Genomic DNA, 16,823 nt, shown 5'->3' with positions numbered 1-16,823 from the left:
CAGCACTTCCTTTCATGGTGGGTTTAATCATCCCTAGGAAGCACTTTATTACGAAGTTAGCCACAAACCCTTTTAGTCCATTTCCCATACTCCCTGGAGTCCCAATATGTCCTTCCCCTCTAGTCCTCATAGGCACAGCACCTTCCCCTGCAAGCCCAGTTCCCAGAATGCTAACCCATCCTCCTGTAACCACAGTCTCCTACAGGAACCTAGAAAAAGGTCATACCAACAATACAAATTAATAATTATTAACACCTAATTATTTTCATCAGTCCATCTCAAAGTACTTTCCAAAGGTGGTCAGTATTATTCTCCCCATTTTACATATGGGGAAACTAAGACCTGGCAGGTATAGCAGAGCCAGGAATAGACCCCAGTCTGCTGTATCCCAGCAGTGCTCCACCCACTAGCCTGTACTATCTCCAGTGATCCATTTAGTTCAGCAACAGGTCTCCAAGAGTGGACTGTACCTACCAGACGTTGCAGAGGAATGTATGAGAAACACTATGACGGACAATGATGGGCAACCGACCCATGGCAGCGTCTCCTTAACCCCAAGCAGTGAGTGGCCGACTAATGCTATAGACCAGCCATTACAGACTGTGTTCCTATTGACCCAGGCCCTTGAGCTGCATCCCTATTGAAAAGGAGAGTATCCACAGCTACATTAGCATAATAATTACATATGGGCTAGAAATCCTCTTGCTTTAGCGCATGCACCAACCACTAGCTGCTTAGGAAGAAACTGCCCCCGTGGGCAGAGGATTCCAGAATTGTCCATTATGAGTTTCTTACCCCTTCCTCTGAAGCTTCTGGCACTCGCCCAGATGTATTATTGATCTGATCCCGTAGCAATTCCTACATTTCTAAAACCACAGTCCCCTCCAGACACAGCGCTATTTCTTCTGATTTAAAACAGGGCCTCCTCAGTCATTCCCCTATAGTACAGCCCCAGCTCCTAGAACTCACTCGCTTCACATCCTTTCATATGGCCCCAGCTCCTGTCCCTTGTAATCCCAGCCACATATAGCTTCCTTTATGGCCTCACCCCCGCTAGAGCCCCAGCAGCCCCTTGCCCTGATGGCCCAACCCCCATCTAGGCCCCCAGGAGCCCCTGATGGCCCCACCCGTCTCTAACCCCCCAGCAGCCCTTGGCCCTGATAAGCCCCACCCCCCTCTAACCTCCCCCCACCCCCGAGGAGCCCCTGATGGCCCCACCCCCTCTAGCCCCCAGCAGCCCCTGATGGCCCCACCCCTCTCTAACCCCCCAGCAGCCCCTGGCCCTGATAAGCCCCACCCCCCTCTAACCTCCCCCCACCCCCGAGGAGCCCCTGATGGCCCCACCCCCTCTAGCCCCCAGCAGCCCCTGATGGGCCCTATCCCCCCGATTTAGGTCCCCAGCGGCCCCCGATGGCCCCACCCCTTCTAGCCCCTGGCCCTGATAAGCCCCACCCCCTCTAACCTCCCCCCCAGGAGCCCCTGATGGCCCCACCCCCTCTAGGCCCTGGCCTGATAAGCCCCACCCCCTCTAGCCCAGGGCCCTGATAGGCCCCACCCCCTCGAGCCCTTGGCCTGATGGGCCCCACCCCCTTCTAGCCCCCCCCAGCTCCCTAGCAGCCCCGGATGGCTCCGCCCCCCGCTAGCCCCTGGCCCTGGTGGCCCCTCCCCCTCGGGAACTTCTGCTGACGGCCCCGGCCTCTCCATCCGCTTCTCTTGGCCGCCCTTGCCCAGCCCGGCCAAACGGGCCAATCGGCGGGCGGCGCCGGAGCCCCGCTCAGCCAATGGCCGCGCGTGCGGCGGCGCCGGCGCCGGCCCAATGAGCGCCGGGCGTGCGGGGCGCTGCCAGCCAATGAGTCTGTGCAGCGGCGCGGCGCGGGCCCTGCTCAGCCATATCCCTCCGCCCGCGCGGCTGCCCGGCCCCTTCCCCCCCCGCTCCGCCTAGTCGGTGCGCGCGCGCTCCCCCACCCGCGCGGCCCTTTCTCCCTCCGCCGCCCGCCCGCCCCGGGGTCCCCCACGCACCAGGAGCCGAGAGCGCGAGCGAGCGAGCGGGACCCCGCCCCGTGCCGGAGACGCGCCGCCGCCGCCATGGAGCTCATCACGATCCTGGAGAAGACGGTCTCGCCGGGTAGGGGCCAGCACGTGGGGGAGGGCCCGGGGAGCGGCCGGGCGGCGGCGGCCGCCGCCGAGCCCCGGGAGGGCGCGGCCGGGCCTGAGGGGGTGGCCGGGCCTGGCGGCGGGAGGCCGGGCTGGGAGGCGGGCTCCGGCGGAGGCCGGGCGTGGGGCCTGCCCCGGCTGGCGGCGGGGGGCGAAGCCGGCCCTGCAGCGGGGCTTGGGGAGCGGGGGGGCCCGAGGCCGGGCGCTGGATGAGGGCGGAGGCCGGGCGGAGGCGCTAGGCCGCGGGGAGCCCGTTTGCCCCGCGCCGGGCCGGGCCGGGGGGAGAGGAGCGGGGGGGAGGGGCGGGCTCGGGCAGTGACTGACTCCGGCTCCCCCCCCACCCCGCAGACCGCTCCGAGCTGGAGGCGGCGCAGAAGTTCCTGGAGCAGGCGGCGATCGAGAACCTGGTGAGCGCCGCGGGGCGGCGGGGTCCCGCGGGCGGGGAGCGCCCCGCCCTGCCCCGCGCAGGCCGAACCGCCATCAAGGGCGCAGCCCAACTTGCCGGCTGCCAGCCGGGGCGGCGGCCGGCCAATGGTGACGCGCCCGGGAGCCGCGCCGGCCAATGGGGGCGCGGAGCCGGGGCGGGGGGAGCGCGGTAGGCTGCGCGGCGCTGCGTGTGCCGCGACGGGGCCTGCGGTCCATGTGGGGAGACCGGGCTGCGTAGGGTGCGCCCGGAAGAGGCCCTGGAGCTGGGACACCCCCCCCCTTCCCCCCCGTAGGCCCTTCACTTCCCCTCTGTTCCCCCCGCCCCGTGCAGAACCTGATCCTTCATCCTGCCCCCTTTATCTTGTGCTTGCCATGCTGGGCCTTTACCCTTCTCTGCCTGCTCTCAATCCCCCCCTCATTGCTCTCATGGGCCGGTACATTCCTTCTTCCCTTTGCCAGGCCTTCTGATTGTCTCATTCTTGGCCCTTCATTTTCCTCTTTCCTCTTCCAGTGTTTGGATCCTGTTTACCTTTCATCCTAGCCCCCTTTACTCTTAAGAGGACCCTCACTCTCTTCTGAACTAGGCGCTTCTCCCCTCACTCCCTCCCCCCCTCCCCACTTGTCTGTGGCCCAGATAAGGTGGAGGTAGGGGATGAAGGTGTTAACACTGTTCGGGTCCACTGTGGTCCACTGCCCTGGGTGGAGTTAGAGCAGATTTAGAATGCATTTAAGGGAAACGAAAGGCTCTGGGTCACTTTGTTCCAGAGGGAAAGGGTACTCAAAAATCTGCAAATGACACACTGCCATTAGTGTGTTGTGAACTCTTAGCATCGTCTACACATGCACATACTAAAATCAAGGGAGGATTAAGTTAAAAATATGTCCTACCATTAATGTATGTTGTGTGTGTAATCAAGGCACAACATTACAAGCATTACTCTACAATAAGGGTGTATGGATCTGATTCTTAGAATTGCTATTCTGCTTTCATTCTGGAGGCAATCTCTGGTTCTTTGTGTGAGTGATTAAATATGGGTGAATTATTGCATTCCTCTTTGCTACTGTGAAGGTTAGTTGTCACTGACTTGTCTGATGGATTGGAGGTTAAAAAAAAAAAAATTGGGTGTTTAATTTTTTGGCAACCATATACATTCTTTCCTCTCCACCAGCATAAATTGACAGCCTATGCAGGTTATTTGTATGTAATTTAATGTTAAAGGCTTGTGAAATGTGGTAATCAAAGTTGCTTACAGTTTCACATTAGCTCCAATTCTCTGGCTAACTGTTTAATGAATCATTGCCCTCCAGTGAAACACGAGTTTTTTCTGCCCTTATTTTGGGGCTCTTGCTGAGTCTTCCACACGCAGAAGCATTGCAGGAAGCTGTGAGTACACCCCAATTGGGTTTGGGTTTGCAGTCTAGAAAAATTAAATAAGAAATTCTAAATTAGAATTGTGATTTTTGGGCCTAGAATGAATAAAGCTATTGTCAGTAGTTTAAACAAAACAACACCTAACCATTTGAGGGAGGCAGGTGAGAGAATAAAGAACTGGTGACTGCTGGCTACTCTTATCTTTAGTGGATTTTCCTGGCATAGTCTTCATCAGATATATGGCATTTTGGGAGTTGAGCCCACTGTTTCCCCTCAAGGGATGTGTCCTTGCAACACTTTCACTTTCTATCCCCAAAACATTCCCTTCCTGAAAGCTTCCCCCATTTTTACTTTAATCCAGGCTTGCAAAATTTTGTGTCTCAAATATTAATACATTTTTGATGGATAAGTAAACTTAGCTTTTTCATTATGGTAAAAGGTGAACAAGTAGATTTCTTGCCTTGGGCACTGCATTTTTCAGGATATTTTTGCAAGACTGATTTAGCTTAAAATGGTGGTTTTAAACTATATATTTGTTTACAAACGCTGCAGTTTGGGTGTTAAAACAGATTCTTTGATAGCTTTATTTAACTTTTTCAGGTGGTATTTTGGACCATGAAGAACACAAGTTCCTCTGTCCTCACTACCTGCTTAAAAATGGCTGCATAGCTACTTTTAGATAGTCTTTCTTAGGCCCTGGTTTCCACTAGAAATTTAGTTTGTATTAACTATGAGTGCAGTTGCACCAATTTAAAAGATTGGTTAAATGCTAGTATAAAGTAGAGAAAACCCTTTCAGAAAGGCTTGATTCCACCATGTCTAAATCACTTTGGTATGAATTGATATTGAAACCAGTGCAGCTGCACCGAAAAACACATACACAATTTTTAGTGGAGACAAGGCTTTGGTCAGTCTTCGCACAAGAGTCGCACTAATGGAGCTCTTTCTCCATACCACACAAAGCAGAAACGTATCACATGTCAAGATGTCAAATTGCGAGTAGTCCGAATCCTAAAGACTTTTTCACTTGTTACCAAAACCAAACATTACAAATGCAGGTATTGATAAACATATGTTAAATAGCCCTGCAAAAATGGTATCTTTGACATTAGAGAAATTGTGTAATAAACTAACTCTTACAGAAATATTTTACTGTATATAAAGCACCTGATTTGAGCTTTTAAAAGCATTAAAAAAAATTCCAAAAGGAAACTGGCTTGGTGCTCCCCTTGGAAAAAAGAAATATTTTTTTATTCGACGTGACATTTAAATTCATGTTAGTTTTAAGAGCACAGACAGTCCTGGGTGATATAGGCCTTGGAATAGGACCTGAGTGCTTTATTTAAAGGCCTACTTTAAACAGACAATAGGATTGTGAAAGGTATCTGAGTGTCTCAAGTAATCTGAAAAAAATCCAACAAATTCACATCTAGTTAGGTTGCTTTCCAGCCGTTCTAATTAGTATCTTAACGTTCATAATCTTGGTATAAAATACAGTCATTGTATGGTAGCAGCAGTATGCTATTGGTCAGATACTTTCCAAATTGTCCAAAGAGTTTTGCTCTTGTTTGGTTGGGTAAAAATTTAATTCTCTTTAGTTAGAAAAACCTAATGGATTGGATTCAGATTAAGAGCAGATTATGTGTTTGTATCCATTGATAAGCAAGTTTTCTTCTCCTGACCCAGCCCACTTTCCTTGTGGAACTGTCCAGAGTGCTGGCAAATCCAGGGAACAGCCAGGTTGCCAGAGTTGCAGCTGGTTTACAGATCAAGAACTCTTTGACGTCTAAGGACCCAGATATCAAGGCCCAGTACCAACAGAGATGGCTTGCAATCGATGCCAATGCCCGCAGGGAAGTCAAGAACTATGTAAGTAACTTCTGTACTTCAGTGAATTCCATTTTTGTCCATTCACTTCCAAACAGCTTATCACTTTTCCCACAATATGGCTGAGTAATGAACATTTGTTTCTCACTGTTAGAAAAATTGTTACTTTTCTTACCATTATGGAACAATGAACCTCATTTGTACTTAATACTTTATGTTGCTGTAGCACCTTTAATCTGAGGAGCTGTTTCACAAACATTAAATTGCAGAACACACCTGAGAGATAGCTAAAGGATAGAAGAGGGAACAAGTTCACCAACTCTGTAATGCAGCTATCTCTGGGGTGGAACACAGCACTGTGGGGTTTTTTAATTTCTCTTAAACCGAGGTCTAGGGCTGTGTTGCTTTAGTTCAGGGGTTCTCAAACTGTGATATGTGTACCCCTGGGGGGTACATGAGACCTCTCTGGGGGGTTCGTGGGAGAAACTGTGTAATGGTGGATTTTATTTATTGCATTTTCATAATAGGCTGCATAGATGAAGCTTTAAAACTCTGGGGGAATTTGCGTTATAAAATATGGTAGTTAATTTGTTTCAAGATAGACCAATGAGAACACAGACACTGACGTACAGAGCACTCACCTCCAAACACCATACACCACGGGTTCAGTTGCCCAGCAACTGTCCAGTCTAACTGAGCTCGGAATTTAGTCAGGGTTGTTTTGGGTTTTTTTTCCCCGGTTGTGTGTGTCCACTGTAACTATCTCTGTATGTAACAGTAAAATATGGGCAAATGGCTAAAGAACAGGTGGTGTTAGGAAGAACACACAACGCATCAGTGATGAGAATGGTGGGGGTATGTGGGCATCTGGTAGATCTGGAACAGGGTATTTCCATAAGAAAAGTTGGGGAACCTCTGCTTTAGTTAATCCTCTCCAGTGCTTGCAGCCTGGTAAGTACTCTTCCCGATCTCATCGTTGCTGGATGTGTAAAATATGTGGCAAATGTCTACTTCTGATGCTTAAATAAGCAATGTAGGATAGTGCTTAGGGAAGAATAATATGTCCAGCACCCGTTAAGATAATGTTAGAGGGTAGGTTTTTCCACCTCTGTTCTGCTACTAGTTTTTCTCTTCCTTACCATGCAAAAAAAAGGTGGCATTTGCTGTTGGAGCATGGTGCTTGAAGGAAAAGTTATAGGTGAGGTTTTGGGGCAAAAACTGAGACTGCTTTTGTATTGTGTTAAAGCATTCTTCAGAAGCATATGAATAGCCAGATAGAAAGATTTCTGAATGGTGAACTGCGATTCCAGACTTTTTGGAGGATATAGTTTTCATCACTAGTAATTTACAGATGCATTGGGATTTGATTTTTATTCTTCATACTTGAACAATTTCTTCAATTTTTTTTTTAACCGTGTTAATTGTAGCTTCCATTGTGAAGTCTCTGAGACAGGGACAGTCTTTCTGTGTGTACGCTGGGCCTAGCACACTGTGGGTGTTTACAGAATACAGTTAAAATAGTTACCTAAATTCCAGGTGCTGAAAGCTACCGCTAAGTTTTGTAAAGATGTGGAGTGTCTTTGTGATTTGTCAAGCTAAAAGCTATGACCTTTGTCAGAGGAGATGGCAAGAGATTTTAGCTGTGCTAGCAAGTGGTTAGCATGAAGAGACATAATGCTGGCCTGGCAATAATGACTTTCCAACAGATAACTGCTATATTCTTTAATGACAATGGGTCATTTGCTGTCAGCCAGAGTGTCCTTTGTGCTGGTTATCTTTGACTTTTGAAGATGTATGTGCACTTGGATCTGTGCAGAACTTTATAGTGGATACATTCTGGGTGCAAATGGACTACCCATTCTGCATAATCATTTGTCTCGGATAATTGGTGTCTTTGAATGTTTAACACTTACGTAGTATTCTCCAGAGTAAGGTTGGATGATTAGATATTGTGTGATAATTTAACTTTTTTCAGTTATTACTTTCAATGGGAGGGGAAGGGGGTAATGCTGTTTTGATGTTTTTGACTTCAGTTGTCAAATGTGAGTCAGGAAATTTAGTAGCTTTTGTTTCTGGTAATAGTATAATTACAAAATAACAGATCCCTCCTTTAGGAGCTGCAGTGTTGTAGTATATTGAAGGAAACTCATCAGTTTCATTTGCTTTTAATACTGTCCCGCCAAAGAATTAAAGTAGTAATCCTTTACTTATTGTCATTGGATCATCTGGTGCAAGTGATCTACTGAGCGAACTTTTTGATTTAAGATTCCTGATGACTAGCTCTTTCTTAAAAACTTGGAGAATTTTCTTATTTGCACTACCCTTTTTCCTGTTTAGAAGTTAAGTGGGAGTTGTGACAGGGCAATTTCCTGTGATATCTTTGGGAGATCTTATTGAACTAAACTTAAATAGCTTTGGAGTCCATTGTATTATGAATGAAAAGTGTATATATTATTGTGGGATTATATGTAACTTATCTGGGGAGGAGACTTGTCCAATGTAAAACCGGAGAAGTGTCAAAGTACTATTTTAAACAATATGCCATTTAATTTTGTTTGTCCCCAAGTTCCTTCTTATCTGGGTTTCCTAGGAGATAACAACCTGGATTGGGTGGGGAAGGAGTGAATGCAAGTTCCCACCTCCAGACCCAACCTTTTGAAGCTACACCCTGAAGAGAACCATTATCTGACTGATAACATGTTCATGGTCTCTAAAGATCAAAGACCCAAGCTGTGTATAAAAAAAGAGATTGAGTTATGAATATGCTTGTTCTGGGCTAAAAGCTGGTAAACCCTTAATAGGATTTAAAGGGCTGATTGCCTGCCAGAGCCCTTGTTGGAGTTGGGGCGGCGGGGGTGGGGTCATTTCTGGTAAGCTTATTAGCATACTTGTGGGTTTTTACTGTTTTTAATGTGTTTTCTCTGTAATGCTTTCACTTTAAGAATAAATGTACTCGCTTAGAGAGGGCTGTGTGGTAACTTAAAACTGGGCAATTACAAAGCCTTTGGAGTGAAAGCAACGTGCAGATGCTGACCAATTAAGGCAGATTGGTTTGCTGCGAAACTCTCAGTTTAGACTGGGGACTGTGCAGCATGGAAGAACACTGATCAGGATGGAGAAAGATGCCTCTCCATCCAAGCGAGATGATGGCTGGGAGCCAAAAACCTAATAGTGGATGCATTTGCTGGATCACGGGGGGGTGCAGTTGACCTAAACTGTTACAGGAATGTGTTGACCAATTGCTACTGTCTGATTATCAGTAGCCTAATGTGAAATGAGTTGGTGAATCAGTCGCATTTCCATCATAAAATCACTTCCACATTTGGCTCCAGCTGGTATTGTGAATACCAAAGATTGAATGGCCATGGAAGCTTTTCCCCTATTCCTAAAGGTCAACTAAGACAATAGTGGTAGGTTGCTTGGGAGAACCTTGCAATACCACCAACATTGTTGTACCTATTGTATGGATAAATGGAAGATCTAAGTATCCAAGGCTGAGTGTCTGCAATTAGTAGAATTTTTTTAAAAAAAAAATGGAAGTTATTTGTTGAAGTGGACAGTACAAAATGTCTTTGCTGCTGAACAAAGACTAGGACTGTTCAGCAAGTCAACCAGTTAGAATAAGCAGAAAGGTCACAATAATTTGTGCCATACTAGTCAGCTGGAAGCAGTTCAGTGCTTCCTATTGGGACAGTTTGACTTAGAGATTCAACTGTAATAGAAATTTAAAATATTATTCACCCCCACTCAAAGATAATCTTCTCATAAGCTGTCCAGTTATATTTTTGATTTGGAATGCCATCTATCCAATTTTTTTGTGATTAATTTTTATTCGTTTTCGTAATACAAAGAGGTAAATGACTCCCAGCATATATATGTTTACCAAATGCTGCCCATTTCCCAGGATATCCTATGCAGTTATTCAGCTTTACAACTCATCAAAGCTGCAAGACCAGGCAATAGAGAATCGGACAATATTACACAGGCATAACATGTTAGGGCGGGGGTGGGGGGAGAGGTAACAATTTAAAAAAACTTACATACACAGGCAAAACAAGGAAGGAGAGGGTGGAGGGGTGGGAAGTTGGAGAGGAAAAAGCCGAGAGGTCAGGTAGAATGGAAGTTTAGCATTGTTTGAGCTATCTCAGCATTCTTTGTCAAGTGTATCAAGAAATGGGGTCCAAATTACTTCAAATTCATGTAATTCTTCTCTAAGTTGAAAAGCTTTCTTTTGCTGATGATTTTTCTGATTTATAATCTTATAGCAGACAAAGGGGAATTGTTCCCTTCCTGTTTCATTGTATATGGGCACTCTTCACAGAATGTGAAGGGTGCCTTTGCGAAATGTATGGAATCATGCAGACAAATCCTGCTGCCTGGAGGGGTTAAACTACCACCCTGTTAATATAGGGGCAAACTCATTTCAGATGCTGGGGTTATATGCTTGTTTGTAGGGAGAGAGAGACAGAAAATCTACCTGTTTTAATTCATGTTTGTGGGTAAAAATAAAATTGATCAGCTAACTCATGCTAGTTAAATTTGCTATACTCTCTCCCTCGCTTACCTTCCCTTAAAGTCTTCGTTTCCAATCTTATATTGGGTCTCTGATATCAAATAATCAACGTGTAGACTATGAAATTGATTTGGAAATGTCTGACTAAATTGCTGATGTTTTCTCCACAGGTGTTGCAGACATTGGGTACGGAAACATACAGGCCCAGCTCAGCCTCACAGTGTGTGGCTGGCATTGCTTGTGCCGAGATTCCCATGAACCAGTGGCCTGAACTCATTCCTCAGCTGGTAGCTAACGTTACAAATCAGCATAGCACTGAACACATGAAAGAGTCAACGTTGGAGGCGATTGGTTACATCTGTCAGGATATTGTAAGTGCGTTCTCTTGAATATATGGTATGCAGTGTCTTTGCTCACCCTTTCTCCCTTCTAAACTTGTTTTCTCTAGACAGCTATTTGTAGTCAACTGCAACAAACCCCTATAGGCTGTTTTGTTGCCTGCAGGTTGAGGATGTCTATACTAAGAGTTAGGCAGCAGAATGATTCCCCACAAAACCCACGGATGAGACCAAAGTACAAAGAGTGGCATCTGAAGGAAGAATTGATCTGGTTTCATGACATAAATCCAGGTCATCTTTACTAAAGTGCAGATTTAATCATGGAGTGTGCATGGTGTTCAGCCTGTGGAGATGGGTGCCATTTTCAGAACCCAGATAAATGTCCTGATGAGTACAGTGATTACAACTAAGTGGTAAATGCTTACTGAGGTTGTCTCTAGGGACTCGAAAGTCTAAATTATTTCATTATATCATGGGCTAGGTATCTTCTATATATTGACCAAAATATTTTGCTCTGTACAGCACCTTCCTGCCAAGGACCTTAAGAAAACAGCAGTCACAATTTTTGTGGGCAACTTGTTTTTAGTATCAAACTGTGTTGTGTATATAGGACAAGTGGCTGATCTGAACTGCACTTAAAAACCCTGTGTTCTGACCTAAGGCTGAAAACAAAAACTGGCTTCCTGCCTGTTTCTGTGTAAATGCCATTGAATGGTGGTTTTGCCCCTTATTACACTTTGGAAAGAGTACAGATGTGCTCCTTCTGAAGTGTAAAGTGCAGTGCATCTAGTTCATCAGAGCCAGAGAAGTTTATAAAAGCAGTGCTCTAGTCAGGCAAATTTTCTGCGTGATGGCTTTCACAAGGAAAGCAGGAGGTCTGCTTTCACTTTTCAGTCTATGGTCAAACATCTTGTCAGTCAGTGTGTAATAGGATAAACATGTTTTCCCCTTCTACTGCTATTCATGCAGCAAGTGGGATATTTTAGGTGGTGTCCCTTTTACAGGAGAAAGGATGGAATATTGGAATCAAAGTTTGGGAAGCTTCCGTGGTAGACGGAGAGGTCTGAAGAACGTGTAATGACTGCAGAAGGCGGGTCCCCTCCTTGAAGAGGAGAGAGACAGGGAGCAGGCAGTGAGGGAAGCCTCATAGGGTAAAGTGAAGAAACAGTATCAGAAGTGTCAGTGAGGACAGGGAGTGGAAGAAACCAACAAAAATAAGGCAGGAGGAGAGACCAGAGGAAAAACAGATTTTGAAAGCGACCTGAAAAGATAAGTGTGCCTCTTGCTGCACTGAGTGTCTGAAGGGTTTGAGTTGCTGCCTGACTGATTTGAATTGAAAACTAAAAATTTTTTCAGTAATAAGTTCTGGGGCAAGTAAACAGGCTTGGGAGGGAAAATACGGATACTGAGATACGTAAAATGAGGAGGTGATTCAAAGTTGCAATCACTACTACTAGAATAGCGGGGCTTCAGGTCAACCATTGTCAGTTACAAATACACCCAGGATTTCTAAGTGCATGTCAGCCGTTGTCTGGAAGACAGCAAGTAATTAAGCTTCACTAATCCATAGTGGATTTTTTGATTGTCCTGGATTGCTGAACAGAATTTTTCCTAACAGGAGTCCCTTTTACACTGTTTTGTATTGTGCCTCAATGTGATATTGATAAATCCTAACACAATAGTTTAGGGACCCTTGGGACCTTGCATTCCAGATACTCATTTTTTCCTGTGGTGTAAGTGATGGTGTTCTGTATTCATCATTTAGTGCCTCCAACCCTGAATGATTAACCTCTACTACCTCTTTTGGTTATAGCTGTCCTTCCTTGCTACTGATCCTTGCATGATCCCCTGGCAGTATACCAAACGTGGGCCTATTAGTGACCACTGATACATGCCTCTCTGCTCAAACGGTAATAGAGTGGAAATTGGCAGTTGTTTGACCTCACTATAACATAGCTGAATGAGGCAGTCTGAGGCTTGCTGACTAGAAGCACAGTGGTAATATTTAATATTTATTTTTAATATTTGGCACTTGGCGATTCAAACTCTGGAATGCATATGCTGTTCAGGTGCAGCAGACTGTGCCCTCTTTGTTAAGGGTGCACTGCCCCGGAGTCACAGTGAGGTGTTAAGTTGCTCATATTTGACTCCTGGCGTTTCTAGTGAACAAAAGGCCTTATGGCCTTAAAGGACTTGAATTTCCTCTGGCTGTAGAATTCACTGCGAAACCGTATCGGGGGGTGGAGGGGACTTGATGCATAGGGGAGCAGGCACCTGAAAAGCAGAGAAGCAATCTGCTAGCCATCAGAACTTCGCCACTATTTATTCCTTGTTTCAGGACCCAGAGCAGCTTCAGGACAAATCCAATGAAATTCTCACAGCCATTATCCAAGGGATGCGAAAGGAAGAGCCCAGTAACAATGTGAAGCTAGCAGCTACTAATGCACTCTTAAACTCTTTGGAATTCACCAAAGCAAACTTTGACAAAGAGGTGAGTAAAGGAAGCAACGGAATTCTGGGTGCAAAAGGCAAGGAATGAATCCATGGTCTGTGATGAGAAATCATGCACCACGCTGAATTTTGCTTGATGCGTAATTCCACTGGAGCTGAGACTTGGGTTCTTGTCTGTAAAATTAAAGTTTTAAAGGCTGCTGTGATGCAGAAATACTGTGGAAGTGTTTGGAGAAGACTTATAAAATGAAAAGGGAGCATCACTAGCTTTTTTGGCTAAATATGAACTGAACTTAGAGTTTAGCCTGTTACACACGGTGTGTCCTAATCAAACTCTCTGCAATGTTGTTATTGTAGCCCAAGGGTAAGTCTACACTACATAATTCATTCAATCTAAGTTACTTGGACATCAGTAATTAAATCACTTTTGCATGTCCACACTGTGCTCCTTGTATCAGCGGTGCGTGTCCTCACCAGGAGCACATCCACCAATTTAACTGCCAGGGTGGAGCTTTGTGGGACAGCGTCTGAAGGGCAACAACGGTCAATGTAAACAACAGTGTCTATGCTGACACTGTGGACCTAACTACAGCCACTAAAGCACTACCCCTCTCACAGAGGTGGAGTTAAGTCAGTGTAGTGGGCGAGTTTTATCGGTGAGAGCTACATTTTAGTGTAGATGCTTACAGAGGTCAACGTAAGAAGTCTTACATCGACCTAACTCTATAGTGTAGACCATGGCTAAGCATGGATCAGCACTTCCTTTCTAGTGGCGTGGCAGCAATCTAGCTTTTTGACTCTACCTCTGAAATTGTGTGCCCTATTTGGGGAAGGTGGCATTAAAGTAGGGACCTCTGCTAGCATTCTGAGGTCAGTACACCCCTCGTGTTCTTACCATAGAGATTTCATAGAAAATGGAACTAGTAATTAAAGTTGGGATGCTCTCTTAATAAAAGCTTTTCCCTAGTCAGCCATTCAGCGGTTGTTGATTTCAGTTGGTGCCTTAACGTTTGAGCTGGTTGAGTAATCCATTCAGCTTGCATTTGTAGTGGACTTCTGCCCTCTAAATGGGCCTGGGAGTAGTAAATAGAAAGTTAAATTATTGTATTCCCGATCTCCTCGTAACACCCCCCAGAAAATTAGTGTCCCAGCTAAATCGGCTTTTGACATCTCTTGTAATAATTGCTGGAATAAATCTAGGGGACGACCATAGCTTTTTTTTTTTTTGTAAAACTTAGTTTCCCTAGTGCTGTGACCTTCTTTTTGGGGCCGGGGGTTGGGAGGGGGAGTAGAGCAATGTACCTACTTGCATGTGACATTCAAATTTGGGATTCACAATTGCAGTGGCTGCTTATCACTTGGAAGTAATTATGAAAACGCTGTGTGGCGAGTGGCTGCCTATATCCTTACTAGCTCTTGTAGCAATGTAGTGTCGGTGGCAATAATTGCTGAGAAGATCAGGTGCTCTCTGAGCCAAAGAATTAAAATATAATCCTGTTCGGAAGATTTTTAAACCCTTTTGCATAATTACACTTCTAATTCTTTTTCATTTGCAGTCTGAAAGGCACTTTATTATGCAAGTAGTTTGTGAAGCAACGCAATGTCCAGATACAAGGGTAAGTGATAATATAACGTCTTGAACTGTCTGTCGCTGCACCATCCAGTGACCTCTAGAATTTTAAATCTTTAAAGAAATAGTGCTATATGAATAAGTATATAAACTCGTTTTAATTGGGCTGTGGAATAATTTTAATCACTAATAATTTGCCTTGATATTTGCTTCCCTTTGTTTTAGTCGTGTTCTGTTTGGCTACAAACATGCTAATATTGAGTATTAGTCTCTGAAAAGAGTGTTTGTGATGGTTGCATGAATTCTGCTTCGAGAGTAACGTTTTCTTGACGTGCTCAGAAAAATGACACATTTGTTGACCCGCTTCCTTCTCTGACAGGTACGAGTGGCTGCCTTACAGAACTTGGTGAAGATAATGTCCCTTTATTATCAGTATATGGAGACATATATGGGGCCTGCTCTTTTTGCCGTGAGTACTGTAAATCAAAAATGGAATAGTGGCTTAACTCCAGTGTGCTCATGCTTACAAACCGAGGGACAGGAACCAAGAAAATTGCTCCCCTGTGTCTCCCACTCCAACCCCTACAGTGCAAGAACTGGAGAGGGAAGAGTAGCCTTCTGCTCATGTTCCCACACTCCCCAATCTGGAAAGAGGGCATCTTTCCTTCCTAGGGTGGGATAGAACCATTTATACATTACCATAATTTGCAGTTATAGTGGCTTTCCTCCACAAAGAATGAATCCTTGTATGGACACCCTCTCCTGAAATTATATCTATTTAATTATATCGCAGTGTTGTGGTGGTCACATTTTACAGATTGAGTTAGATGACATGCACCCAAGGTTTTGTAGTCACTGGCAGAGCTAGGAAAAGAGCCTTGAACTCCTGATTCTTGGTCCCCCTACTTTAACTCCAAATGTATGGCAAATAGATTTTTTTAATGTGAACATAGAAGCATCTCACCTCTTCACAGCAACGGTTGTCAGCTATGTTCATAGTGCCCCTCCCTCTGCGTTAAGTGGATTGTAAAATAACTAATCCCAAACATAGGTAATCTAAGAAACGTTCAGATACTCTTAGAAATTCCTTATGTTTTTCCCATCCCTTTACACAGGACTGGATTTCTGCATGTTTGTTTAAAGTAGGACTTCCCTGCCACTCCGCCTGTGTGAAGAGGAAATTGGTTTTCTGCCCCTTCCTCACTGGAATTTTGTTTTCCATTTCTTCTGTGTGGCAGTTGCTACTAGAGGATGGGTGGGCACTTAGCTTTTAAAAACTGCATATTCACAAATCACCTGGCAGTGCTGTAGTCACAGGGGACGGGACCTGGCACTTTTCGTTGCCTGTTCTTTTACAGGCTTAGGGCACTAAAGGCTGAGTCTAAATATAAATGTGGTCTCTACGTTAGCTGCAGGCATGCCTGCTTTTCATTTTAATTTCTAAAACCCTTCTCTTCCTGAACAATTGCAGAATATTTCAACCTGGATGCTTATAGTACAACTATAATGCAGCCACCTCTGGGACAGAGCACTGCAACTAACTAGCATATACAGTAGCATTACATAGTAGTGAAGGGGGAAACATCTGTTTTTACTAAAGAACCATAGAATCTTTAATATCCTGGCAGAGGACTCAGGACTTCTGATTTAGGTCTCAGTTAAAGAACCACATATTGTAGTTGGAACTATATTTTGAAGGGACAGTAAGCCTACATTAATTTCAGATAAATAATGGAATACACAAAATTCACAAACTTTGCCAATATCTCTAGATTTTTCCATCTCATAGGTCGCCTTCTGCCTCCACACCACCCTCTTATGTACCACTAAACCTGGGCAATACCTTCATAAGCAAGACATCCTGAATGTAAAAAACAGCAGGTCCCTATGCAAGAATTTCTAACAGTATCTTCTCTAGTTTTTGGTATAACCCTATCTTTTTTTGTAAGGTCTCTCTACAAACACCCCTATTCCAATCAAATCCATGTAACCAATGACTGGAGTCGCATCTCTGTTAGTGCTTGGTGCTGTGAGCACTTGTATCTAAGCAGTGTTCGTGAGCAATTGGTTGCTATTCTGCAGTCCTTAAAGGCTATTCTCCCTATTGCCAAGTTGTACTCTCAAAATGTGGAGGTATTGTTTAGCAGCGGTCTCCACTTGGAACTTGTATTG

At 45.1% G+C, this 16,823-nt stretch overlaps 1 protein-coding gene across 1 annotated transcript in view; it reads left to right on the top strand.

Moving 5' to 3' along the window:
• Positions 1 to 1,682: 1,682 nt before the first annotated feature.
• KPNB1 (karyopherin subunit beta 1) overlaps positions 1,683 to 16,823 on the top strand; it is a 36,066-nt gene continuing 20,925 nt past the window's right edge. The window contains exons 1-7 of the mRNA XM_037886678.2: positions 1,683 to 2,125; positions 2,503 to 2,561; positions 5,639 to 5,821; positions 10,463 to 10,663; positions 12,969 to 13,121; positions 14,638 to 14,697; positions 15,031 to 15,120. Of these exons, the coding sequence (XP_037742606.1) occupies positions 2,086 to 2,125; positions 2,503 to 2,561; positions 5,639 to 5,821; positions 10,463 to 10,663; positions 12,969 to 13,121; positions 14,638 to 14,697; positions 15,031 to 15,120 (786 nt within the window). The 5' untranslated portion in view covers positions 1,683 to 2,085. The remainder of the gene's footprint in view (positions 2,126 to 2,502; positions 2,562 to 5,638; positions 5,822 to 10,462; positions 10,664 to 12,968; positions 13,122 to 14,637; positions 14,698 to 15,030; positions 15,121 to 16,823) is intronic.

The sequence above is a fragment of the Chelonia mydas genome, chromosome 27 (assembly GCF_015237465.2).
Source record: "Chelonia mydas isolate rCheMyd1 chromosome 27, rCheMyd1.pri.v2, whole genome shotgun sequence".
NCBI classification, from domain to species: Eukaryota; Metazoa; Chordata; order Testudines; family Cheloniidae; genus Chelonia; species Chelonia mydas.
The sequence above is the reverse complement of the archived record's forward strand: the minus strand, read 5'-3'. Positions and strand labels throughout refer to the sequence as shown.